Genomic DNA, 25,503 nt, shown 5'->3' with positions numbered 1-25,503 from the left:
TACTCAGAAAACAATAAACACACAATTATTCGAATTAGTGTCATTTTTGTAGTAAAACAATCGACTTTAACTTGCATTAATAAAAATAATAAAAATATTTACAGTACTGTACCGCGTAGCGTTATATCGGATTATTAGTTTTGGCTCTGATGGAGATCCGTACTTAGGCCTCGCGCATGCGCATTTTCTTCTCCGTCGGTCTACAAGGCAACAGTAAACATGGCCGTCGTTGGTTTACGGCGATGGGCCCAAGCTCTTTCAAAGGGGCAAGGGTCCGGAATTTCAGCTCTTCTTTCTGGATCGAGAGCAGGTAAGATTAGCTCTTGCGTTTAATCATGTGAATTTGATTATTGTCATCAAATAAACGCGTTTTGTCCACTGTTTGGGAACCCAAATCGACATAACCTTGACATGCTAACGTCAGTTTGAGCTAAGCAGTTAGCGACGTCTGAGGGTGAAGAATGACAATAGTTATTGCGTTCAGCGTATTTAGAATCATGTTAATGTTTTTTATTTATTTATTATTACTTCAGCATCTGGTGCTTCAAAGGCCGATCTACCCGGCGCGTACCCTAAGACTGCAGAGGAGATAGCTGCTGCAGCAAAGAAGTACAATTTGAGGGTTGAGGACTATGAGCCGTATCCAGACAAAGGAGAGGGGTACGCCTTGATTATTGCAATATTAGTTTAATTTGATTGATTGTAACTTTTATTTATGGGAATTTACAGTATATGCACTGTACTGTGGGAAAGTAGGCCTACTGCCACCAGTGCAGTTTTCAATGCCATTTTCATTTTGTTATACGTTTACTCATCATCATGATCTCTTTCATTTGTTTGATTCTTGCAGCTATGGTGATTACCCTAAACTTCCTGACCGATCTCAGCATGAGAGGGACCCCTGGTATCAATGGGACCACCCAGACCTGAGGAGGAACTGGGGAGAGCCGGTAAAAAGCACAAGATGATGAGCAACATTTTGTTCTTCCAGATGGAAGTTGTGTCTTACAGTCAATCAGGCTTTTTTTTTTTTATTTATTTATTTTTTTCGATATTTATTTCTAGCTACACTGGGATTTTGACATGTACATCAGGAATCGTGTGGATACATCTCCCACTCCTTTGTCCTGGAACAGCATGTGTAAACAGCTGTTTGGTTTCATCGGCTTCATGTTGTTCATGTTTTACGTCGGGGAGAAATTTCCTTGTTACCAGCCTGTTGTAAGTACAAACCACAGCACTTAAATGTTTACTTTGTCATTACTGTAATTGTTGTCTTGTTTTATGAAAAGTTTAATGATGTATTGTAATTTGTGGTATTTTTAAGTGTTTATTTGATTACACAGTGCTTTTCTCTATTCCAGGCCCCCAAACAGTATCCCTACAACAACTTGTACTTGGAGAACGGTGGAGATCCTGAAAAACAGCCTGAGGAAGTCAAGAATTATAAAATCTAAATGCTATTGTCCTCCATGTGTATATACATTTGTCAAGAATAAAAACTTCTACCTAGTACACATTTTTTCCTGTTATTATTTTGCTTGTCGTACTGCTAATATTAATATGGTAATGTAATTTGTGTCAAGTGCAACGTGACTTCACATTCAGAAGTGTAATTGTGATATTGAACACGTTTGCGTATGGGCAACCTATTGCTCCATCTCGGCCGCCGTAGCCGAGGGACAACTCGTCAACACTCGGGTCAGACTCCGGCTGCTAAACGATTAGCTCGGCTACGGCTAACGTCAGCTCTGTTTGTGGGCTGTCTGGCTGGCATACAAACTGTTGTAAGTGACAGTTACATGAATTATTAATGTATTTCGTAAGGCAAGTTTAACATTTTAGGCACGTGTCGCTTATTTTTCCATGCGAAACGGAGCAACAAGGGTGTTGGCTTCTTAGCTGTGCTGTCATTAGCCGCATAGTGATAGTCGGCTCAGGTTTAGCGTAGACTTATAAATGCGGCGAAGGCGCTAGCTCGTAGCAAAATGTCCACGACTATGTACAATATGTTGAACAATTAGTTTTTAAATGTCTTACTTCTTAGTTTGGTAAATTATTAGCTACTACTCTCGTGTGAAACTAATGCTAATCACTAGCCTGCATTGACTTCGACTTGACTCAAGCGAAGGTATTATTCGCCACGCTCCGAGGCGGCCTAATGAAACATTTTCTTGTTAATTTCAGAAATGTGCTCCCAAACACAACTTTTTTGCTTGCTTGTCTTTTTTTTCTGCTATTTAAATGAATCGCCAGTTTGCCCTCATTTTTAAGGAATTATCCTTTCGTTAGCAGTCGTAGGTGTGACTGTCCGGTTTATCGTTTATTGTGCAACAAAATGTGTTGAGACAAATGTTCAGTTATTGTCTAATGTCATTTAATAACCACTCATGATACTTTAGGTCTTTTGTCTGAACACACAGTGGTCATTCAAAGACCCACTGTAGTGGGCAATGCCATTTATCTCAAATATACCTAATTACAAATAAGGTCATATATTTTGTACAAGTGTTCAAGGTAGAGGAAGATGCGGCTGAAAGAGATTCAGAGGACTGCCCAGCAGGCATGGAGTCCGGCCGGACACCATCCCATCTGCTTGGCGTTAGGTACTTGAACACAGTCTCTAAGAATAAAGTGACTGCATTGTCTGTGGATGTTTTTGTCAACGGAGCATGCTGCGGTTTCTCTGCAACAGGGACGTCGGCGCAGCAACTCGACGCCTCGTTCAACACCACGGCGGCCTTGGAGATATTTGAACAGGATTTTGCTGACCCATCTCTAGACATGAAGTTGAGAGGGTCACTGTGCACCACAAACAGGTAAATTGTAATAATGGTCACGGAGGAATCTGCCTTAAATGTTGCTCAAGCATGTTTTATCTACTGTACGAATTTCTACAGGTTGCACAGTCTGGTGTGGGTCAATTTTGGGATGGGTGAGGATGCCACTGGAGGGAGGCTGGTAGCAGGCAGCGAGAATGGCACATTAACAGTTTATAACCCGGAGGCTATCGTAAACTCCGGTGCTGAGGCCGTGGTCGGACAGTGCGATAAGCACACAGGACCCGTGCGAGCACTTGACTTCAACCCTTTCCAGGTGTGTTTTCCCGCTGAATTCAGCAATGCATGTCTTTGAAAAGGTCTTTGTGTATTACCATATGTAAATAATGTTGCCCGTGTTATCCCTCAGAGCAACCTCCTTGCATCTGGAGCGAATGATTCTGAGATATATATTTGGGATCTCAACAACTTCAGTAGTCCAATGACACCGGGTACAAAAGCTCAGGTGAAAATGTTATTTTGAGCATTTGAAAACTACTTCATGGAGTTAGTGTAACCTGTGTGACTTCCTTTTCACTTTCCAGCCTGCAGAGGACATCAGTGTGGTGTCATGGAACCGGCAAGTGCAGCATATCCTGGCTTCGGCCAACCCCAGTGGCAAAGCTGTCGTGTGGGACCTGAGGAAGAACGAGCCTATCATCAAGATCAGCGACCACAGCAACCGGGTTTGTGGGCCCCATGGATTTGAAAGCTCTGCGCAGCTCAGCAGTCGCTTTGAAAATGTGTCCGGTGTGTCCGACTCCAGATGCACTGTTCCGGAATGGTGTGGCACCCCGAGGTGGCCACTCAGTTGGTGCTGGCCTCCGAGGACGACCGCTTACCTGTCATCCAGATGTGGGACCTCCGTTTTGCCACTTCTCCTTTTAAAGTGCTTGAGAATCACACACGGTGAGGTTAAAATTGATTGTTTTTAAAAATTGGGGGTTTTTTTTTTTCATCTTTTTCCAAAAGACTAATTGTTTCCATGGTTTCCTCAAAGTGGGATTTTGTCCGTCTCCTGGAGCCAGGCGGACCCTGAGCTCCTCCTGAGCAGCGCTAAGGACAACCGCATCCTCTGCTGGAATCCAAACACTGCAGAAGTATGGGAACAGAAAATTGACTGCCCTGTTAATTAAGATAGGTAAGTTAATGTTTTTTTTGTTTTTTTTAGGTAATCTACGAGCTTCCTACGACCAACCAGTGGTGTTTCGACGTCCAGTGGTGTCCCAGGAATCCCGCCCTGCTTTCGGCAGCCTCCTTTGATGGCAAAATTACCGTTTATTCTGTGATGGGTGGCAGCTTGAAGGCTCAGCACCAAAGTACCGCTGATAAGGTAGAAGGCTCTATCATACAAAGTGTGCCATGCTGTGTTTCCGAAAATGTTTTAAATTGCAAAGAAGAAAAGCATAGTATGCCTCATTTCATATTTTTGGACACTTTTTTTGTTGTTGTCAGATTTCCTCCTCATTTGATACAATGGATCCCTTCGGTACAGGGCAGGTGCTCCCTCCCCTGCAGGTTCCTCAGCCTACAGTGCAGGACACCATAGTTTCACCTTTGAAGAAGCCGCCCAAGTGGGTGCGCAGGCCAGCAGGGGCCTCTTTTGCCGTAAGTGGAAAAGCTCCTCGAGTGCAAAGTGTGCGTGTCGCCGTTGCTCCCGATTCAACGTTTGTTCTGTCGCAGTTTGGCGGCAAACTGATCACGTTTGAGAATCCCAAGATGGCGCCCGTACAGACTCCCCAGCCCGTCCCCAGGCAGGTGTTTATCAGCCAGGTCACCACCGAAACGGAGTTCCTGCAGCGCTCCAGGGAGCTGCAGGTGGCACTGCAGTCTGGTTCTTTTAACAATTACTGCCAGGCCAAAATCCACACCGCCAAGTCCGAGGCCGAGCAGGACATATGGAAGTTCCTTCTGGTAGGGCGCACATTTTCCATCTATGTGGAGACCCTACATCACTGTTAGGTGAACCTAATTTAATTTTGGGGGGGGGATTGGGGTTAACAGGTGAATTTTGAAGATGAAGCGCGTATCAAATTCCTGCGACTTTTGGGTTTCAATAAAGATGACCTGGAGCAAAAGGTAGCGAACCTTACTGCGACATCTGGAAAGTATTCACAGAGCTTTTTTTTTTTTTTTTTTCACAACATGAATTCAAAATTGAAGAAAAAAAAATCCTACACAAAACACCCACAATGATGCGATAAAAGGAAATGCATACAAACGAAAGATTCAATTTTGAGCTTTATGGAAAAAAAAATAAAGAAAATATTTTCCTTCCGGGGTGTATCATCTACTTTAGAATCAGGCTGTTACATACAACTAAAGGGCTGTGGATACTTTATGGATCCATTATAATCTATATTTTAATGTAAAACTGAGAGGCGTTGAATACCACAATGTCATTGAGAAGCATGCACACTAATTTAATATTTCTAATAGATTTCTAAATGCTTGGGGAAGAATTTTCAACCCAATGGACACGCCGTGGATGCTGAGGACCTAGCTAACAAAATGCTGCAACTCTCCACTGAGGTCTGTAACTCACTCACTAGAACCTCCAAAAATTCTGAATAATTCTTTGGACTTGAACCACAAAGTTCTGGAATACAGTTATAAAGCTCTCTTTTAATGTTTTCACCATTCCTGTTTTGTTCTCAGCGGTCCAAAGAAGCAGAAGGCGATGTCAGAACGTCAGGCTCCGTTTCACCCGCTGACTTTTTCAGCCAGGATCGGCACGAAATCTCCAACTTTCAGATTCCTGTTTCATGCGGTGCGCACAAGCAGATCTGGTGATCGCTGCAGATGAGCGGCGTGTGGCTGACGAGCAACATTCCTTTTCATCAGATACGGACGGTTTGATAAGCCAGGCGCTGCTGGTAGGCAACTTTGAGGGTGCGGTGGATTTGTGTCTGAGCGACGGCCGCTACGCCGAAGCCATCCTGCTTTCCATCAGTGGTGGAGAGGAGCTGCTCAAGAAAACCCAGCACAAATACCTGAGCAAGCAGAAAAACAGCATCGCCATGGTGAGACATAAAATACATCCTGGTTGTTTCTGTTATGTAAAATATGAGCATTGTTTGAATGGGTGTGCTGTTTCTCGGTAGCTTATATCGTCAGTGGTGACACAGAACTGGAGAGACATCGTGCAAAGCTGTGAGCTGGACAACTGGAAGGAAGCGCTTGCCGCTCTTCTGACCTACGCTCACCCCGAAGAATTTGCCCAGCTGTGTGGTAAGGTGACGCGGCATTGGCAAAAATGACGCCTGGGCTTGAGACATTACGTAATTTTGTGTGGCCGGGCTAGATACCCTGGGAGGCCGCTTGGAGCGTGGGGGGACGGAGAAACGCTGCCTGCAAGCGTGCTTGTGTTACATCTGCTCCGGAAACATCGAGAGGCTTGTGGAGTGTTGGGCCTTGCACAGGGATTGCTCATCTCCTCTTGGCCTTGAGGTAAAAAAAAGTTGGAAATGTTTTGGTTTTTTTTTTTTATCACTGCACTTCAAACATTTATTTTTACTTTATTGATTTAATAAACTCTTTCTTTTAATCTAGCTGTACGCACATCTCTAGTCAATGTTTTGCAAACATGTACAATTGAATATTCCAATTCTCATTAACATGTTTTTTTTTTTTAGTCCATGCAAAAATTATTTGAGTAATTTATTTATTGTTTGATTCCAAATGGAAAACACTTTTATTACTATCCTCATAATTGTTTGAAAATGAATCAAATTACAAGATTTTTTTTTTTTTACGCACCTTCTGTTTTAGCTACCTTAGATTCACTTCAGATTTTTGAATTGTTTTCGGGAGCTAAAATATTAAGTTGAATGCTTTAACTCTGAGTGCGTTGTGTTTTGTTCTTTTTTTTTTTCTTTTTCCCCAAGGATCTGGTAGAAAAAGTCATGATGCTGCGCAAGTCCATCGAGCGCCTCCGCAACAGCGAGGTGGCAGTGCAGAGCCCCGTCCTGGCTGAGAAACTCACGTGCTACGCCGGCATCCTGGCTGCAGAGGGCAGCCTGGCCACTGCCATGTCCTACCTGCCCGACAATTCCGATCAAGTAAGGTTTTGTCCTCATTTCCGCACCAAGTCAAATTTGATTTGGGCTCTGATTTATGTATGTGCGTGTCTTTCCTCCCCAGCCTGGAATTAGCATGCTGAGAAACAGACTGTTCCATGCTCAGGGAGAGGCGACCAGCCCACAGCAACCTCCAAGCACAGCCAAGACCATTGTTGCGTCTCACACTCCTACACAGAAATCACAGATCATGGTATGGATTTGCTCCATTTCTGTATTGCACTTCATCATTTGCGTCCTTGCTACGTACAGTCTGCCTCTTAAAGGCAGATGTGTGGACACCGATGCTAAAATCAATACGTTATTGCTCTCTTAAACTAAGGATCAGTACCAAGCTTCTACTGCCGCTCATCACCAGCAGCATCGGCAACCTGCCATGCCGACACCGGTGCTATTCCAGCCTCAAGTTGCTCCAAGTAGCTCCGGCTCTGGCCTACCCCCCTCTTCTCATGTGCTGCCCTCCTCAACCACGAGGCCCCCGTACCCACAGCAGCCAGCACCAGGTATGGGCAGACGGTGATTCATCTGTCACATTTTCAGTTTCTTATGTTTGAATTCATTTGTGTCTTCTAGGTTTTCTTCCACATCAGCCATTCCAGCCGTCCCCCATGGGAGGACCCACAGCCTTCTCCCCTCCTGGCCCCTCCATGCCAGCAGCTAACTTGTCAGGACCTCCGCTGCTGCAGCCGTCGTCGGCCCCCGGTGGCCTTCCGGCCATGCCCAGCCCCGGTGTAGCGATGACGAGCTTCATGCCTTCTACCTCCATGCCGGCGGGCCCCATGCCATCTAGCTCCCAGCCTGGAGCCCCCGTCCCCATGTACCCCGGGGGGCTCCACACCCAAGGGCCCATGCCCCCCATGACAAACCCTCCCTATGCCCCGCTTGGAACAGGTTACCCACAAGGGGGCCCTGGCGCTCCTGCAGCAAAGCCCTTTGCAGCTTCAGCTGTGGCTCCTCCTTCTGCAGGTTGGTGCCCGGTCGCTCACCTCAGCTTCAATCTTTCACTCCTCTCACCTCACCTCAGCCCATGTCATGTACGTATCATTAGAGACAGCTATGTTATACTCAGCTGTCCTCATGTGACTTGCAGGATTCTTTCCATGGCTGAATATCGAGTCTGACCCTCAAGGTGACAGTGTTAGCAATGCATCTGGGATAATAGTTTAAGTGAAGCCAGAAAAATAGAAACAAATCTGACAATTCGCTATAATGTACAAATTTTTCTTGACTTTGGCATTGAAAGCTCTATTTTTCTGGACAAATATAGTATGTTTGCCGCCGCTTGCTTTTGCTGCTGGAAATTCAAAATAATAGACATTCTAAAGTATCTGCTTGATTGCTGTTGGGTGATTATCAAGCAGGCGCACCAATGGTTCTCGCCAGCTTATTTGTTTCTTTTTGGCTTGTGAAGATTTTTTTTCCCCTCCATTGAATTGAACAGGGTGTTCTCAACATACAATTTTTATTGTCTTTGTTTTAGCATCTCAAGAAGGCTGGAATGATCCACCAGCAGTGCGAGGTGGACCCAGAAAAAAGAAGGTAAACTTGAAATGGCTAAAAAGCCTAATTCTTCTCAGAAATCCTACAGAATTTGACACCACTATATCCAGATATACCTTGCCATTTTAATAGTTGCGTGTTTGAAACAGGTCCCTGACAACTACACTCCACCCGCTCCCATCACCGCCCCTGTGATGGGTTTCCCAGTGGAGGCCCCTCAGCCACACAACAACGCCCAGGTCCCCCCCGGAGCTCCCCAGGAGCCCAACATGCAGGTCAGTGTTGGTGTCCTGCAGCATACCACAAGCAATCATACAAATTCCACCTGACCCTGTGTTTGCTACAGCTCCTCCAGCAGTTCCCAGCAGAGCGAGTGGAGCAGAAGGAGATCCCCGCAGAGCACATGATCCTCAAATCCACCTTTGACAATCTGGTGCAGCGCTGCCAGCTTGCAGCAGGAGACCCAGTAAGTCTGCCCAATTATTCACCTGAAGGATTGTATAATGTTGAGTGATACCTTCACTTTGATGTATGCCAGCCTAACCCATAAGAGCAGACCGTTTATCTGTTATAAATCTGATATTGTTTGTTGTGATACAAATTTTGTCGTTTCACTTTATTCCACCAAAGAAAATTGATTTCATACTTAAGTAAATGGAGTTGTTTGGAATGAGGTAAACTTGTTAAGTCAAGTTGTCATTGTATTTATTAAATTCCTCTCTTTCACAGCAAACTAAAAGGAAGCTCGATGACGCAGCCAAGCGTTTGGGATGCCTGTACGACAAGCTGAGGGAACAGTCGGTAAGGAAAGGATAAATACTTACATTTGTTTTGCCCCATAAGTTATCTTAAAAAATCGGCTTCACTTTGGCTGAATAATTGAGAACCATTGTTAAACATCTTGCCAATCATGAAGGCTTAATTAGCGCCTACATTGAATTATATTTCCGGGCATCATATGGTGCCATCAAGATTGACTAGAAATCCAAAGTAAACATTTAAAAGTTAGGTGCTACCGCACATTTCTAAATAATGAACGTCAAAGCGTATTTAATTTTATTATTGCAATCATTGAAATTGGGGTAAGGGGGGGGGTTGCTTAATCTTGAACCAACGGGATCCTTTTGACGCTGTCGGATCTTTTGCGACTTGATCTCTAATCCCCCAAATGGAAGCGTCATCTTTCTCGTCACCGCCATCAACGTCATCTTGCGCTCTTAACGTGTGCTCCCCGCTTGTCTTGTTGTGGGTCGGCGACCTCTTCTCAGCTCTCGCCCAACATCCTGAACGGCCTGCATGAGATCAGCCGCTGCGTGGCCGGCCAGCACTACCAGCGTGGCCTGGAGGTCCACACGCTCGTGGTGAGCAGCAGCAACTTCAGCGAGATCTCTGCCTTCATGCCCGTCCTCAAAGTAGTCATGACCATCGCCAACAAGCTAGGCGTCTGAGCAAATAAAACAATATCATATTTATTTCCGTTTCTTACGTGAGCGGATCTCATCGAGGGATGGGTCAGATGAATGTATCCTGAAAGTCGCGGCAGCGTAAACGCTAAGCTCGATGTACAAAAAGCGGAACATTTGTGTGCTTAAGTGCGTTTTTTTTAGTTGCCAGATGATTTTATAGTGACTCAAAAAGGCAGGACGTAGGAAATAAAAACGATGCGAGCACATCAGTAACGATGCGCGGATCCGGTCATGAATTGTGCCATTCTCTCTTTCACCCCACCCCGTTCAGTCCGTTATTTAGCAGTGTATAAATCACAAGCGTATTCATTTCATTCGACGTTCCTGCTTTAATCCCCACCCGGGTGTGTCTTCTCTCTGGCTCCCTTTGTTTTTTTGTAACGCATTCCTACAGTAAATGGCCTAGTTGGAAAGCAATGTGTATTCTGGTGGGATTGTTTGCCGTATTGTGGAAGCAGAAGGCAGTAAAGTGCCTCCCTGTGTGATTGAGTGCTCATTTTTTGTCACACAAATGTTTATACAATACAATCCATTGCGCTTATTTAACGCGGGTAAGAATTTTTTTTTTTTCTCTCCCCTTTTCAAATAAAATGTACCTTCTTCAATTTCAAGGGTCGTCGCTCTTCAATCATGCAGCAAACAAGTTTTTAGTTCACAATATTTATGATTTTAAAAGTTTAATTTTTGCATATAGGTGACTCGTGAGACTGCAATAGGAAAATTTAAATTACTTTGTGGAGACAACGCTAATTATAATTCAAGAAACTACCATCAAATTTGAAATATTCAAATATTGCCTCTTAATTTTATTTTTGAAATGCTTTATCCCAAATAACATTATTAGATCAATTACTTAACTTTGAGTAAAAATGAAACTATGTAAATGTAATATATGTCACTAAATAGCATTATACCCATTTATTTTTGAAATACATTTAGAAAGTGATATTTTTAATACCCTTTATTTTTGTAATTTATTTAAACTAAAAACTAAGCTATAAAAATATTTTTTTGGTTCAAGTAATTTTTGAAAAGTCATATTAAAATGCATTGTTATCATGAATACAATCATTTTTAATTTATTTGTAGGTGTGTCATCACTGTAGTAAAAATGTGGCAATTAAATTTCTATTGCAGTCTAATCCAGTGACTTAAAATTGCAGTGATATTTGTAGTTGTTTAATGTTAGACAAATTGAAAATGTGGGAATACCACATGCATGCATGTATGTGTACAATTGTAGTTCAGCCACACCATTTTAGTTTCTTCTCCCAAATACTTTCCCATTTCACACCTCGCTTGAAGATGCTTCAATGCACCACCTGCGGGATGACAGTGTGCCTGCCGACTTCGAGGTCCTATTACGTAACCAACATTGTGCACTTTGGGTATGTTGATACAAAAGTGCCCTGCTGCCATTGGTGAGAGCCTGATCATATGTCAGGAACTCAATTCCTCATTGGCCACTTGCAGTCAGACTGTGAGCGATGGCACGTGTGTTCATTTTGTAACACTGAACTGTAGTAACCTCCGGTCATAAAGGCGTGGAGGTGGGTTAATATCCCCAAACATCACGCCACACGGAGCAACGGCCTGAGTCATGCTTTTCCTCTCAGACTGCAAGCACTCAACTATGAACCCAGAAGGGGGTCATCATGTTAAAATCTCAAATGCAAAACTAGATCAGGGAAATTATTGGTGATTAGTTAGTAAGGGAAACATGCAAAAAAAAACACTAGACACTCCAGACTGAGCTGTTATTAAATCATGTAATATTTGTAGCATTGTTTCCCCTAAAAGTAGTTAACTAAAATGATGATGTGGTCCTTGATACCCAGATGGGCCACCTCTCCCCCCCCCCCCCCACTCTGAAATCTTGGACACAAGCACTGTATTCATCCATCTATCAGGGGTAAGTTACGAAATAATGTTACAAAATGTGGGCCCTCTTGCATGCACCGAGGCGTTCCTCTCTGTCCTGTGTAAAACCATCAATGCCATTTTTAGGTTTCTTCCTTCACTGGCAAGCTAATGCACCGTGAAACACTTCTAAATAGCCTATTCAAATCAGTTTCTACCCCAAAAAATTATTAAACAAATTGGAGATATTTAGTATGTAAATGAAATATCCTCGGTGATCATTTCAAAATTGGCAAAATATGACTGAAGCCATTCTAGTTTATACAGTTTTTGTGCTCATTGCTTTTCAGCCTAAGAGAAAACTTTTAGGACCAAAGTTGGCAAAATTCCGAATGGACATAAATAAGAATGACACGCCTTGAAAATATTGTGAACTTTATTCCCAAAATGAGCAGTTTGACAAAACAATTCAAGAATTCCAACCTTTTTGTGATCTTTGTCACTTTTGGGACGACATAAATTTGGGGCGGGAGCTGCTTACGCAGTGTGCGACCTCGCGGTACATTCGTTCTGAGCGATGCCGAGGGCAGAATTTTGTACGTGACCTTTAATTAGTAATAGAAATGTTCCCCCCTCCCCCGGAGTTATACAAGTGCTACTTTTAATTGTAGTGCCAACTATGTCTCTGTAAACATGGACCTTGGTTTTAGTTTTGTGGTTTTTTTTGTCGGGACAGAACGAGTGTAACCATCAGGAATGAATTCAAGTCATAAGGCAATTGGTAGTTTCCTGACTTTTGTAAAAGGGGGAACGGGAGGGAAGAAACTAAACAAGCGCTCCAATTCCAGATAGAAGATACGAAACGGGTTACAAAGGCTAGCGTTTCTTATCCATTTCAGCCAGTACCAAAAAAAAAAAAAAAAAACTGCAACAATAAATACATAAATAAGACCGTAGAAGCATTCTGTAAAACCAGACACTCGAAAAAGGGGCTTGAGGTTAACGCCGCTCCCCGAGAACACGTACGTTATACCATCATCCTCATCATGCATGGATGGCCACATGGTCACATGACTCGGCTGCTACATCTACCGGTGAGGATGTTGCATGAAACGCCGCGAGAGACGAAGCGAAGCCACGGACGTCACGAGAATATCCAAAAACATCCACAAAGCGCACTGAAAAGGAAAACAAAAATAAAATTGGCACTAGATAAATGGTTTTATCGTTAAATTTCACAAGAAAAAGGAACCATTTGGTTTCGTTGTCGTCACCGGACGACGATATATGGGGTCAAATGTGTGGATTGTCGTTTTTTTTTCCATTTAAGCAACCTTTGAATACACAGCAAATATTTTTTTTTTATTCACTTCAAATCCAAAAACCGTTGAACATTAGAAAGTTGAGAGCTTAACTAGAACGTGTATATATTATTTTCTTAATTGCCTTCACAAATTTTAGTAACAGCTACGGAAAAAAACCACAAAAACAAGCAAAAAATGTGGTCGCGGCCTTGTCGTGAAGCGACTTAAGACTCCACGTGGTGGATGAAGAGATGAAACGCCGTCCAAAAAAAATGACTTGTGGAGGTTTTTATTTTCCGTCTCAAGCTCGGCAAGGTGTAGGGGCGCTCGTTTGGGTTTTAGCCACTGCGGTAGCTGCCGTCGCCCGTACGCTGCGCTCTCGCCAGCACCATCTCGTGGGTCACTTGTTTGCGGTCCTTGGCGAGGCCCAGGAGGCACATCAAGTCGATGAAGCAGGTGGTCAGGTTCATCTTGACGCCGAACTCGCTGGTGGCATAGTCGTACGGGAAGGTGTGGTGATAGTTGTGGAATCCTTCTCCTGGACCAAAATACATTAGGACACTTTATGAGAAATAGTCAAATAAAAATATTCAAATAATGATGAATAAAAACCGATTTTAAATGGATTCATTCAACTGCTCAAAAATGACTTAAAAGTAAATGGAAAGCCCAAATCAAGTTTGAATTGATGGAATTTAGCATCCATGTTTTTGTTGCTTCATACCTATGGCGCTGAACGTGACAAACTTGTTCTCCCGGGGGTTGATGCTCTGGTCGTACGGCCGGTTGCCCCACATGTGCGCGGCGCTGTTGACCAGCCAGGTAGCGTTGAGCACTAGTGTGTAGCGCAGCAACGCCGGCACAAAGTAGGCCACCCATAGGGACTCGCCCCAAAAGTACCAAGGCACGAACATGGGCACCAAGAAGCACATGAGCAGCACTGACAGCTTGTAGTGACTGTTGGGAGAAAAGAAATGGACGGCAGTGAATGTGTAAGTTTAAAAAGCAACAATGATCAATTTAACCCCAAAATACTCATTGATACTAATTATATAAAAATATCCCAAATCAAAAGCTCTTAAAATTTCATGCAATTGCTCATTTTTGTGACTTTCAAACTTGGCTAACGACATGGGAAAATAATTCTTATCCAATTGGCTGAGAGAAATGATTCACTTCTGCTCCAAAATACATCCCCACCAATAAGCGTGTTTACAAGCAACCATAGCAACACGGAATGAGATAATCTCCTCAAAAGCGAAGTGTTTTCCAAGGTGAAGTACTCACTCCCTCTGAAACATGACCACCTTGTCGGCCAGCAGGTCATGAAGCTCCAGCTTGCGTCCCTTCTCGATGACATCGGGGTGTTTGCGCACTAGCAGCCAGCCGATGTGAGCGAAAAAGAAGCCGCGCACGGCGTTGTGAGGGTCGGCGTCCGTTTCAGAGTACTTGTGGTGGACCCTGTGATCGCGAGCCCACTCGTAGATGTCGTTCTGCCGAGCGGGGGGGGGGAAAATGTTAACGTTAACAGCCGAAGCGTGATCGTAGAATAGATTTGAATTATTTTGGGAGAGTACCTGAAAGGACATGGAGTTGGCCATGGCCAGGAAGATCCTTAAAGGTAGAGTGGCCTTGTAGGACCTGTGACTCCACAGGCGGTGAGCACCTGCCGTCACTCCTAAAGCACTTATCAAAAAGCAAAGTGTGGCTGCAAGCAAAGAGACAAAATGCGCATAAATACACATTTATAACTCTCTAAAAGATTTAATCTGCAATATAGAGGCACCCTTTAAAAATATACAAAATCTTTTTTCTCTCATCAAATTACTCAGAACCGTAAACGTATGTGAACATCTACGAATTGACAAAAATAATTAATTAAAGGCCGAGTCAAATTAGAAACTTTTTTCAAGTTACAAACTTTTTTTTTTTTTTTTTCCTACTCCCCGTGCGTGTTAACTGAGCGAACCGTGTTTCACGTCCAACTGATTAAGCGGCGGGCGGGTCAAGGCATGTTACGCAGTAGTGTGACCTGAGTCATATAGCACATGATCACTGAAGTGCAATAATTTGATTCAGTTTTCATGCGAAGCCTCTGCAACGTGCATGTGGACACTTACTCCATTTGAAGATATAAATTTGTATTTTACAATACTAGATTAGATTCTGACGATACCTCAGCAAAGACATTACGTTATGATAATTAGGGCTCTAAAATGACCTGTAAATAACCTCACAGATATCACAAAATTTTACTTGAAGGACCCTTTGAGATTAGATTAGATTCAGACGATAACAGAGTAAAGATACTGTGACATTACGTTATTATAATTAGAGTTCTAAAATGACCTGTAAATAACCTCACAAGATGTCACAAAATCTTACTTGAAGGACCCTTTGAAGCTTTGTTCTCAAAGTCTAGAAAGCATTTTCAACTTCAAAATGACAAATTATAATCCTACGCCACCGTTTACATCAGATTACTTCCAGAGGTTTTTATTATTTCCTAAACACAACTTTGAGCAAAGTGAAAAAGACTACTACGACTTCTTATGAAGTCTAGTTTCCTTCATTAGCTACGGATAATTTTTGATCATTTTTTAAAAACCTTACATAACAACCAGTTTTATTTTATTGCCCCTGGGACAGAATTCGTTTTTTCATCTGAAAAAGTACACCCTAATTCAAAGTTCTGCTGATTCCCATAAAGTAAAATTGAGCACGATATATATTATGCCGTCATTCAAGGGTGGGTGTTTCGACTTTTCCATTAATCCCACATTTCCATCAAAGTCGAGATAGTGTCAAAGTGTTTGAATGTCTAGAGTTTTGTCATTCAAAGTTCCCTAAGGCTCCCAACAAATGGGACCGTGGCATTCACCTTTCACGGTTTCCACTCAACTACAAAACATGTACTGTCCCCTCAATGTTTTGTATTTATGAATAAATGACGTTGGACATTTCCTTATGGTGTGTCTCAAATCGTGCACGCTGGTGCTATTCAACCAAATTTTGCTTTCCTACGCTAGACATTGCTTTATAGTTGTGTCTGTCTCAAATCGTGCACGTTGGTGCTATTCAACCAAGTTTTGCTTCCCTACATGTAGCATGCCGGTGTTAGGAACGGACGGAACACATGATAGTGAACCAACGATATGGCACGACAGTAGTGCACTTACACCAGAGCAGCGTCGGGAGCTTGGCGCTGGGGATGAGGAGAACGCCGTACAGTGCGCCTATATGCAACAGGGTCATGAGGACGACGTTCCTCCATACGACGATCGTCGGCGGTTTGGGGCCTTGCTTCTCCTCGTACGTGTGGTCGAACGCGTCTTCCGTGCAGGAGGCCTCCATCGGAGAGCCGTTGCTGGATGCGGGTTGTTGTTGTTGTTGCTTCTCCGTTTGCTCCCCCTCCTCCGTCATCGCGGTGCTGTCGGTTTTGGTTTTGACTGCAGAAATGCTCTTCGGATCAAAATACAAAATGATGACAGCCGTTAGAGTGGTGGCGAGTCCTACGGAGGAAAGAGGCGACAGAGACGGTGATGCTCAGGCCACTAGGAAACGTTGCATAACGTCGTATGACAGGCTCCTTGAAAATCAAGCAAGGGGGGGGTGGGCACTTTAGCAACTCACCGGAAGCGGGATTAAAGAGGCCTTTGAAGCAGCGACAGCCAGACGATCGTCTTGTTTTAAACGCAAAATTAAAGAGAACGATAAGTGTGTCGCATCAAAACCAAAAGGGATGGGGAAGCGCGAGGTGCCTCCGCGGCTTCCCCAGCCAATAGGCACGGAGCTCCCGCCCACTCGCCACTCTCTGAATGGCTGCAGGCACATCTGCTGTTCGCCACCACTTTGGCTCTCTATCCAGATGTTTAATCGTGTGCCCCCAGTCCCCCCACACACCCGCTGTCACAGCACCGGAGTTAGAGTTGGGTACGGAGAAGTTTGTTTAAATTAGGAACGGCTCCAACAGTACGTAAACGTCCATGCAAATTGACGTACAAGTTTGGTATACCTGCACGATCCAATCAGATTTGAAATAACATACATACTGTTGCATTGTTGTCTTTTTACCCCATGTTTGTTGAACATTTCTTATGAGCATATTTTATTGTCACTTTGATCCAACTTCCTTGAGTTGTTTTGCAAAAAGCAGCCCTTTTTTTTTTTTTTTTTTAAATCAAAACAACTCAATTTTAGTTTGGTAAAATGTCAACAGCATAATGAGAGGACTGTTTAAATGCCAATTCGAATTGAACCGTAAAATTTATTGGTCAATTAATGCGACTCAAACGGCTTGTGATTTTTTTTTTTTTTTCCTGTTGAGCCTCTTTCCGGAATAGCAAGGTGTGCAAAAACTATTAAATCAACGTACAGTTGTGCATTCAAAATTTAGAGGTCAAAATAAGTTCACCTGTTAAGGTAATAGTGTATTTTAGGTTCTTCCTGAAATTTCACCTGAACAAATATCCTTAACTTGTTTTGAATAGTACAAATAGAAATTGAAAATAAAATGATGAAATACATCCCAGTTAGAACAAATGAAATCAGCTCATAGAATCAGGTCATCCTGAATAGACCTACACAGTTATATGATAAAAATAAAACAACATACAAACAACAAATAAAACATAAGCAACAGGTACTAGCTTCACTATACCTTGTCTATGAATTAATTGGATAATGTCCTCACTGGGTCCCAACCGCTGTCGATGAGGCAGCGTACTTTGACCTATATATATTTTTAAAGATGTGTCTCCCTCTAGTGGACAACCTAATCCACCACACCATCGGACATCCCTCGCTAACTGTGCTAACCAATTTCTTTAAGTCCCCGTTATACGTTTGAAGGGTAGCAAAGAAAAGACGTCAACGCCACTGCGTTTACCAGCGTCAGCATCTGTATGACGTCACCATCACGTCGCTGTCGACTTCCGGTCCTGCTGCTAACCACCGCGGTCCACCACCACCATGGAGGTGAACCGGGATGAGGCGGAGCGGTGCATCGACATCGCCGCTGCGGCGCTGGGCAACGACCAGCCGGACAAGGCGAGGAGATTCCTGGAGAAAGCCCAGAGGCTCTTCCCCACCGAGAAGGCGAGGGGTGAGTCGAATCTGCTATCACTTGAACGCATCACCTGTTTTTTTTTTTTTTTTGTTGTTGTTTTTTTTGCATGGATGTCGATGTGAACATACAGTATGATTGTACAGTACATGTAAGAGAGGGGGCGCTTCGTATTATAACACTGCAAGCTAAACTGGTCCAGGACGCTATCACAACCAATGAATCACCTGCAATACACATAAATGCATATTTAAAAAACAATTCATTCAAATTTAGTGCTTGGACCAGAGGCCATTTTGGACAGTTCAGTTGGAAAATATCGGGTCAGGTTGAAGAACAAGCTAAGCATAAAAGCAGTATTTCCCAACCTTTATTAAGCAAAGGCTCATATTTTATACTGGAATTTTTTTTTTTTTTACCAGAGAGTCTGTTGGAAAATAACCAAAATAAAAAAAGTATACATAAATTACAAGTCAAAAGAAAAATAATGACCCCTTCCTGTTTATTTCACTTCGTTGCAAATATTTTTGAAAACCTACTCTTCTATATTTACTGAAAATCTTGCCTATGAAATACCCCAAAATGACACAAGGTGGCGTCAAAGTCTTGGCTAATTGAAGAGTCGTCCATGTCTACAGTTTTTCCCCTTTGTGGAGCAAGATCAAGAGTGAACAAGACAAAAACTGTCCGCAAAAGCCATTGTTGTTTGTCCATAGTGTTACTGAAGCTCATCTCCAAGAATGGCTTCACACCCAGACATGCGGACTTGAATGGAGACTCAGGACCTCGTCTACAACAGAACCAAAGTGACCATAGCAGAGATGAAGAGAAACCCTCTGAAACTTCAAATTCCTACACCGCAGAGCAGATAGATTCTGTGCGAAGGTATATAATCAAAGAAAAAAAAAAAAAAGATGTCACTACTAGCACAGTGACTTGTTTGACGAATCCCCGTGTTCTAATTGCAGGATCAAGAAATGCAAAGATTTCTACGAGATCCTCGGCGTACAGAAGGACGCCTCTGAGGACGAGCTCAAAAGATCATATCGGAAGCTGGCGTTAAAATTCCATCCAGATAAGAATCATGCTCCCGGTGCAACGGATGCATTTAAAGGTAGCACATGTCTTTTGATAAACGTTGCACAACCATAACAAATACATTATGTCTGTTTTTCATCTGAGCAGCCATTGGGAACGCGTACGGCGTGTTGAGCAACGCAAACAAAAGACGACAGTATGACTCGTGCGGTGAGGAGAAACGGCATCCTTCCCGACAGGCAGAAGCCAACTTTGACGCGGATATTTCCCCCGAGGACCTTTTCAACATGTTCTTTGGAGGAGGTTATCCAGCGAGTGCGTCTCACCACTATAACCTTTCAATTTTCATTGACCATTTCATTATTCAGTTTCTATTTTGATTTAGGTAGTAACCACGCATACACAAACGGGAGGATGCGTCAACAGAGGCCACAAAGAAGAGAGCGACCACGAGACGTGAGTACAGCATTGTACCGCTTTGGACATCAGGAGGCGTTATTGAGTCATGTTTGTGTATGCTTTGGCCACCAGGGGTCAGTATAATGAAGCTATTCATAATCCACAAGTTTCAGATCTGAGTAACTCAGCAAAGTTGCTGTAATAAGAGTTATTTTATTTGAAAAGGATAAACAATATATTCCTTGGAGAGCGACATGAGACTTTCCGGCCCTAATTTGCAAGCTAATTGCTCTGATTATCATTTTTGTTATTGTTTCCTCAGGGGGGCCTCGCCCTCTTTGTGCAAGTCATGCCCATCCTCATCCTGGTTATTGTGTCAGCTCTCAGCCAAATCATGGTCAAAAGTCCCGTCTACAGCCTCAGCTATCGCCCGTGAGTTAGAAAATGAAAGAAGCTTTATCGCCCCAGATTCGTCACCTCATATCTCCTTATCGCGCACGTGCCAGGTCAGCAGGACACACGCAAAAGCGGCTGACGGAAAACCTGAAAGTGGCCTACTATGTGGCAGAGCACTTTCCCAAAGATGTCACCGATGGGAATCTTAAGCACTTGGAGCAGACGGTGGAGGATGATTATATCTCCAACCTGCGTAACAATTGCTGGAAGGAGAAACAGCAAAGTAGGTTGTAAACTCAAGAACCAGGTAGCGCCATTAGGTTCATATTTTTATTCTCTATCTTCCGCAGAGGAAGGCATGCTCTACCGAGCACGTTATTTCGGTGACACGGATCTGTACCAGAGGGCGCAGAGGGCCCGAACGCCGAGCTGCGCCAAGCTGTCAGAGATCACCGCGTCCTTACATGGTTGATATCGTCTCGCCTTCCTCCTTATTTTGACAAGTAAGCATTGGATCTGTCAATCAATATACACCATTGGGGTTACAAAAGTTGCTGTACACAAATCAATTGTCTGGCGATTTGTGAAAGTGCTCGAATTATGAACATGATGTGCACGTTTGGGATTGTAATGACTTTTTGATTGACGTCCATTTCGTCCAATGACAGCAGTCGATCCAAGGAGGACCAAAGACTGCGGTCTCTACGGGAAAGCGGGGCTTCATATCGACTTAATGATTTATGTTGGGCAAAAAGACAACAAAAGGAAACAATGATCTGTTTCTATTTGATTTATTGATCTATTTGTCCTTTCTAGGCTGACCTGGCTGTAAATATCAGCTTACCTTCCAGACAAGACAATTTGACATGCAACACAAGACAAAGCAGCGCCTGCTAAACTGGTTAAAAGCGACCAAGCATTGCGAAAACGGTAAGGATTAGCTCTAGGCCACTAAACTAAACCGTTTCATGAGCCTGTGGCGCGGGACTTCTTTTTGGGGGCCGTTTAATTTAACCAACAAGAAAGTTTGAGGCATTCTGCTTCAGTCGTACCTTGGGAGCAACTTTTGGAATCTATGCAGCAGAAGTCATGGGAAAACACACACGTGTATTGTCCGTCACGTCAACTCCAATGTCGTCACCGATGTCTCTTCTACAGTAATGTGCAATGGTTTTATGAAATGCACTGTTAGATGAATTGTCTACGCCGATTATCACATTAGTAACCTAACATTAAAGGTAAACCAAATCCTGGAACTCCAATCCCTAAAAACCCAACGCTAACCTTTAACCAGCGGTTGTCTTATCTCCACCACTAACAACCTACATCCATACACGGCCCATCATCTCTTCTCGCATGTATTTGACAGAAGGTTATTCCAGAAGGCGACAGAAGGGTGCAAATTCCCCATACAACCGCCAATGATTCACATGCCACTGATACCAATAAAAAAAAAAAAAAAATGGTTGCACGTGTCTTGGCATCAACAACAGACGCCTCACTGAAAGCAACTGCCCCGCAAACAAGCATGTGGAAATGTTTAACTAAAAATGAGGCCAGTATCCAGAAAAGAGATCACTTGCAAAATATGCAAGTCTATCCTTAAGTATAGTAGAAACAAGGTGGAATGATAGTTGAAATGTCAGTGTTGCTATTGGCTATTTAGTAGCTTGCTCTTTTTTTTTTTTTTTTTTTAACCTCAATGAGAATTGTGTCATCCAGTTCTTTGTTCGTTTCCACCTGATCATCTTGTCCCCTGCCCTGCCCTGCCCTGCCCTAACCTCAACCCTAACATCTAACTCTTAAATCCTTAACCCCTAACCTTAGCCCTCCAACACAAACCTAACCGTTAACCCAACTCTAACCTTTGGGTTAATCACTCATACTGCAAAAAAAAAAAAAAAAAAAAGTCATTCAAATGAGTCTATTGGCGGCTTGAGACTTTTGCACAATAGTTGTTTTTAATGTTTTTAATGATTATTTGGGTTGAGAAAAATGGTATGATAAGCCCCGCTTGAAACTCTTCCCACTATGTTTTTACTGCGCGATACGGGAAAATAAAAAGTGGAAATGCTCGACAACGACGTGGCCGCTTTGTGTTTCGGAGCTGAACAAACAAGAGTTAAAGCAAAGCACGCAGTCAGCACTTTTTTTCAAGGCCGCAGCTGGGATCGCCGCTCCCCGCACGTTCACATTACTTGGCCGACGTGCGTGCCGCATGTGCTCGGCAGGAAGTGCGGTGTCATGTTCTCAAAAAGGCCTTCCTCCTGTGTCGCCAGGCAGACTTTGACTTCAGCTGGTCATAGTGGTCGTGAAGCGGCCACACTTTCATTGTGGGGCACATCATCAATCTAATCCTAACTTAATTTCTTTATTATTATTTATACCTGTATACACATGCTAGAAATGTTTGATACCACTTCTTTTTACACGAGTACTTCATGAGTAGTCACCACTAGTGTTTTCAATCCAGAAAAACTTCCCAAAATAAACGAGTAATTTTAAAGGAAGACCAATATATCCCAAAATCATTTCTCTCTCTTTTAATTAAGCCAACCATCATCAAGAGTATATACGAGTTCAAAAGTGTGTTGCACTTTAAAATCACTGATAGAATGCAGGAATAACAACAAGGACTCAAGTTATTAAAAAAAATAATTTATTCTTTGCGTCTGTGAAAATACAAAAAGCAAAACAAAATTTGTGCAAACAAACTGCAATGTCATGAGTATTTGAATATCAAATAAATAAGCGTCCACACTGGTATGGAATGATGTCTGATGAGAAGCTGTTATGCCAAATGATATGGTTTTGTGATCTGGTTTTTCTTCTTTTTTTTTTTTTTTTTAATGACCATATATAGCTGTAGCTGCCATTTGGGCTGTTTCCATAGAAACTGAGGTACACGCTTGAGAAAGCTTCACTCGTACCAGGTTGACATCCTTCTTTTTTAGAAGGTTACAGTCATCTTCAGCATTCCTCAATCAGCAGATCCTCGGAACAGTACAGTTTTTTCTTGATGACGCGGAATCCGGTGCTCAGCTTGATGGCTTGCCTTCCCGCTGGCACTTTGGAACTAAAAAGTCCTTGGATCTTGGGCCACAACCCACCGGACTCTAGCCTTAGCACCAGAGTCAGTTGAAAGGTGGGCACCAGGTAGGGGTCCGCCGAGAGCTGCGCCACGCTCTCGCACAGTGCCCCCCGCTCCACGCACAGGTCCACCAAGGCGCCGCGGAGGCCGCACGGCTCGCTGGCCGCCAGGTGCAGGAGTTCACCCCCGATGCGCTCCAGGAGCCGGTCGGGGATGAGGAGCTTGGCGCAACGCAGGGCGCACGCCGAGTCCTTTGCCTCGCGCAGGCTTCGCTCGATCAGCTCCACCACCTTCTTCAAGACGGCCTCCTCGGTGGGGTCATAGAAGAGATCCTCCTCTGACAGGTCAGACGCTGTTAGGATCAGAAGAATAACGACGTTAGAACCCAGACGAGGCGAGTGGAAAAAAACAACCCCGGAGTTCCCATTGAAGTCCTCAGTACCAAATTGCGCGTTTCACCCACCTGAGTCAGAGAGGTCGCTCCTGCTGCTGTTGTTAGACCTGGACTCCATACTGTCAGTCAATCTTTGCACCAGGTTGCCCCAAGATAGTCTCCTGGGACTGCTGTCCACCGGAGACGGGGGCAAGCTGCCGGTTTGCACGTTTGAGGCACTCGAATGCATCGCCTGCGTTGAAAAAGAGGATGAGATGACTGTCGAATTTGCAGAAAGGCTAACAAAGGAAACTTGAGCTCTCAGAATGGCACTTAATTATGGAGCTCTTGGCATGATGTTGGGGGAATTTTTTAATAAACTGTGGCTACAGTGCACATAGAAGATGCCAAGTAATATGCACACAAAATAGTAATACAGATTTATTAATTTCCCCTTCCCCCCATGTCATGTCTGAGGCTCCATACTTATGATTTTTTTCCTGCACGGTCTTTTGGAAAGTCACTGTGCCAGTCACTGTACACTTTTTTTAGGATACCGAAGGTGCAGAACATTAGAATAAAATCTAAACTATACAACTCTGGAGTAAAACTAATAGAAAAGGGATATATTTTACGGTATTTTGACAATTTTCATTTGCTGTAACTAAATGCTCCGAATGACACTATTTAGAATGCTGTTAACAAAACCATAAAATTATAAATGGCAAAATCAGAGAAACCGATCATTTTGCAGCGCACTTATTTTTACAGAGCTATCCATTTGAAAAATGAAAAGAAAAAATAGCAGTATGAAAGTGCACAATGACTTTGCGAATACAGTGCAATCAATTTTGAATATCAAAGTCCTTACCTTCAATGACAAAGCACAAATGTCAGTTATTCGGAGTTTTATTGTCTGCAGAAAGCAACCATCGGATAACTTCCTCTTACTCTCCTGTACTTGTCAAACAGCTGTCGAAAAGCTCTGCGGCTCTGGATCAACCCGCAACAATGTTTATATAGTCTTCTCGAAGCCACGCCTTCTCCGACGGCCTACCAGCCAATCAAAAAGAATAGTCACGCCGGACACGCCTCCTAGCCGTATCTTGCCTGGTAACACGCCAGCGATGAACCAAAAAAAAAAAAGAAAAAAAGGGGGGCTCTTGTTGAATAGCATACCCCCGCTGCTGTGGAAATGTACAGAGACTTGCTTGGGCTTGTCGGTAACCTTTTTATTTTTTTATTTTTTTAATCTTTTGTTTTACATCCAAGCTTAGCGGACATTAAATGGCAAAAAGTCGCTATCTGGTTAAAATGGGAGCGTTTACTGTATGGCTGCAAAAGCATGACATCACCTGTTTTGCTCCTAAAGCATTACATCACATTTTTTCTGCTGCAGAGCCTCGAAAACAACACTGCAGCAACAGCAGCTCCGTAAAATGACAATAAAACGCTCTGTTTTCACAAATATGCATGACATTACAGTTTTATGTTCATGATGCACATAAACATAACACACTGTCATGTCTATTTTTTTTTTTTATCCATCTCAAGTTACATTGCCAATCATTGGTCATATGTGACTATAGAATAATTGCTGTATAAACAAACATGAAACATTTTACATACAAATTGCATATCATTGCATACAAGTGTGGAATGTAACTAAGTACAAATACTTTGCTTAAGCACATTTCAGTCTGTGCTTTTTTTCTTTTACTTTTACCAAATTGCAGGACTTGATGACTTTTTCCAGTATGTTTTTAAAACCTTACCTGTACTTTTACTAAAGTACAGTGTGAGTACTTTTGGTACCGCTGCGCTTTACCCCCCCAATTGTAGTAACAGAAGATTTCAGAAAATGAAAGTTGCCCATCAGATGCTTTGACATTACCATTCTACAGACAAGGTTGCAATGGTTCCCTTTTTAGTATCACCTAAAAAAAAATATTCTTGTAGTCAACTAGGCTATGTAACTTATTATCTAACATTGTAGCTAACTTGTACAATTTGTCAGTCAGTTCTACAAATGGGATGTTCAACGTCAATGTGTACCAATGACATTGCATCAGCCATCAGCTGACTGCTCAAAAACATGTTTTGCAGCCTCTCA

The 25,503-nt window shown here is 43.1% G+C and overlaps 5 protein-coding genes across 9 annotated transcripts; 3 read left to right on the top strand and 2 right to left on the bottom strand.

Moving 5' to 3' along the window:
• Nucleotides 1-186: 186 nt before the first annotated feature.
• On the top strand, nt 187-1,515 carry ndufb8 (NADH:ubiquinone oxidoreductase subunit B8). The gene is made up of 5 exons (XM_085903851.1): nt 187-310; nt 534-660; nt 851-950; nt 1,066-1,221; nt 1,365-1,515. Exons 1-5 carry the CDS (start codon nt 220-222, stop codon nt 1,455-1,457), a joined length of 567 nt encoding a protein of 188 aa, XP_085759977.1. The 5' UTR covers nt 187-219; the 3' UTR covers nt 1,458-1,515.
• A 129-nt stretch (nt 1,516-1,644) lies between these two features.
• On the top strand, nt 1,645-10,475 carry sec31b (SEC31 homolog B, COPII coat complex component). 3 transcript variants are annotated; one of them, XM_085904384.1, is made up of 27 exons: nt 1,645-1,787; nt 2,510-2,606; nt 2,696-2,819; nt 2,901-3,096; nt 3,190-3,285; nt 3,365-3,505; nt 3,586-3,728; nt 3,820-3,919; nt 3,991-4,152; nt 4,275-4,427; nt 4,503-4,733; nt 4,824-4,898; nt 5,259-5,351; nt 5,478-5,589; nt 5,664-5,842; nt 5,924-6,050; nt 6,124-6,269; nt 6,707-6,880; nt 6,963-7,091; nt 7,221-7,401; nt 7,472-7,864; nt 7,989-8,027; nt 8,379-8,437; nt 8,548-8,673; nt 8,745-8,864; nt 9,128-9,199; nt 9,667-10,475. In XM_085904384.1, exons 2-27 carry the CDS (start codon nt 2,528-2,530, stop codon nt 9,844-9,846), a joined length of 3,630 nt encoding a protein of 1,209 aa, XP_085760510.1. In that variant the 5' UTR covers nt 1,645-1,787; nt 2,510-2,527; the 3' UTR covers nt 9,847-10,475. The 3 variants fall into 3 exon arrangements, with proteins under 3 accessions (XP_085760510.1, XP_085760512.1, XP_085760511.1); XM_085904385.1 differs by lacking the exon at nt 1,645-1,787 and adding an exon at nt 1,821-2,131; XM_085904386.1 differs by lacking the exon at nt 7,989-8,027.
• Nucleotides 10,476-13,065: 2,590 nt separating this feature from the next.
• scd (stearoyl-CoA desaturase (delta-9-desaturase)) lies at nt 13,066-17,848 on the bottom strand. Of its 3 annotated transcripts, none has more exons than XM_085904624.1 (6): nt 17,689-17,848; nt 16,208-16,490; nt 14,606-14,736; nt 14,316-14,521; nt 13,753-13,985; nt 13,066-13,566 (listed from the first exon to the last, which is right to left on the bottom strand). In XM_085904624.1, exons 2-6 carry the CDS (start codon nt 16,449-16,451, stop codon nt 13,367-13,369), a joined length of 1,014 nt encoding a protein of 337 aa, XP_085760750.1. In that variant the 5' UTR covers nt 16,452-16,490; nt 17,689-17,848; the 3' UTR covers nt 13,066-13,366. The 3 variants fall into 3 exon arrangements, with proteins under 3 accessions (XP_085760750.1, XP_085760748.1, XP_085760749.1); XM_085904622.1 differs by lacking the exon at nt 17,689-17,848 and adding an exon at nt 16,662-16,825; XM_085904623.1 differs by lacking the exon at nt 17,689-17,848 and adding an exon at nt 16,662-16,802 and having other exon boundaries at nt 16,208-16,540.
• On the top strand, nt 17,660-20,888 carry dnajb12b (DnaJ heat shock protein family (Hsp40) member B12b). The gene is made up of 9 exons (XM_085904625.1): nt 17,660-18,132; nt 18,810-18,978; nt 19,062-19,207; nt 19,279-19,446; nt 19,517-19,587; nt 19,853-19,962; nt 20,037-20,209; nt 20,277-20,429; nt 20,743-20,888. Exons 1-8 carry the CDS (start codon nt 18,000-18,002, stop codon nt 20,396-20,398), a joined length of 1,092 nt encoding a protein of 363 aa, XP_085760751.1. The 5' UTR covers nt 17,660-17,999; the 3' UTR covers nt 20,399-20,429; nt 20,743-20,888.
• A 1,680-nt stretch (nt 20,889-22,568) lies between these two features.
• ddit4 (DNA-damage-inducible transcript 4) lies at nt 22,569-24,412 on the bottom strand. The gene is made up of 3 exons (XM_085904633.1): nt 24,262-24,412; nt 23,481-23,643; nt 22,569-23,369 (listed from the first exon to the last, which is right to left on the bottom strand). The coding sequence occupies exons 2-3, from the start codon at nt 23,638-23,640 to the stop codon at nt 22,897-22,899; spliced, it is 633 nt and encodes a 210-aa protein (XP_085760759.1). The 5' UTR covers nt 23,641-23,643; nt 24,262-24,412; the 3' UTR covers nt 22,569-22,896.
• Between the last annotated feature and the right edge of the window lie 1,091 nt (nt 24,413-25,503).

The sequence above is a fragment of the Syngnathus leptorhynchus genome, chromosome 22 (genome assembly GCF_054491065.1).
Source record: "Syngnathus leptorhynchus isolate UIUO chromosome 22, UIUO_Slep, whole genome shotgun sequence".
Taxonomy (NCBI): Eukaryota; Metazoa; Chordata; class Actinopteri; order Syngnathiformes; family Syngnathidae; genus Syngnathus; species Syngnathus leptorhynchus.
Note: the sequence above shows the minus strand (reverse complement) of the source record. Positions and strands in the feature narration are given on the sequence as shown.

Coding starts and splice junctions, on each gene's coding strand:
- ndufb8 (XM_085903851.1), top strand. CDS start 220: ATGGCCGTCGTTGGTTTACGGCGATGGGCCCAAGCTCTTTCAAAGGGG. Junction 661..850: donor TATCCAGACAAAGGAGAGGG/GTACGCCTTGAT, acceptor TGATTCTTGCAG/CTATGGTGATTACCCTAAAC. Junction 1,222..1,364: donor TTCCTTGTTACCAGCCTGTT/GTAAGTACAAAC, acceptor TCTCTATTCCAG/GCCCCCAAACAGTATCCCTA.
- sec31b (XM_085904384.1), top strand. CDS start 2,528: ATGCGGCTGAAAGAGATTCAGAGGACTGCCCAGCAGGCATGGAGTCCG. Junction 2,607..2,695: donor TCCCATCTGCTTGGCGTTAG/GTACTTGAACAC, acceptor TCTCTGCAACAG/GGACGTCGGCGCAGCAACTC. Junction 7,402..7,471: donor CCCACAGCAGCCAGCACCAG/GTATGGGCAGAC, acceptor TGTGTCTTCTAG/GTTTTCTTCCACATCAGCCA.
- scd (XM_085904624.1), bottom strand. CDS start 16,451: ATGACGGAGGAGGGGGAGCAAACGGAGAAGCAACAACAACAACAACCC. Junction 14,737..16,207: donor GCTCCCGACGCTGCTCTGGT/GTAAGTGCACTA, acceptor CTTTGCTTGCAG/CCACACTTTGCTTTTTGATA. Junction 14,522..14,605: donor CCAACTCCATGTCCTTTCAG/GTACTCTCCCAA, acceptor CCCGCTCGGCAG/AACGACATCTACGAGTGGGC.
- dnajb12b (XM_085904625.1), top strand. CDS start 18,000: ATGGAGGTGAACCGGGATGAGGCGGAGCGGTGCATCGACATCGCCGCT. Junction 19,208..19,278: donor TGCAACGGATGCATTTAAAG/GTAGCACATGTC, acceptor TCATCTGAGCAG/CCATTGGGAACGCGTACGGC. Junction 19,447..19,516: donor TGGAGGAGGTTATCCAGCGA/GTGCGTCTCACC, acceptor ATTTTGATTTAG/GTAGTAACCACGCATACACA.
- ddit4 (XM_085904633.1), bottom strand. CDS start 23,640: ATGCATTCGAGTGCCTCAAACGTGCAAACCGGCAGCTTGCCCCCGTCT. Junction 23,370..23,480: donor GAGCGACCTCTCTGACTCAG/GTGGGTGAAACG, acceptor TGATCCTAACAG/CGTCTGACCTGTCAGAGGAG.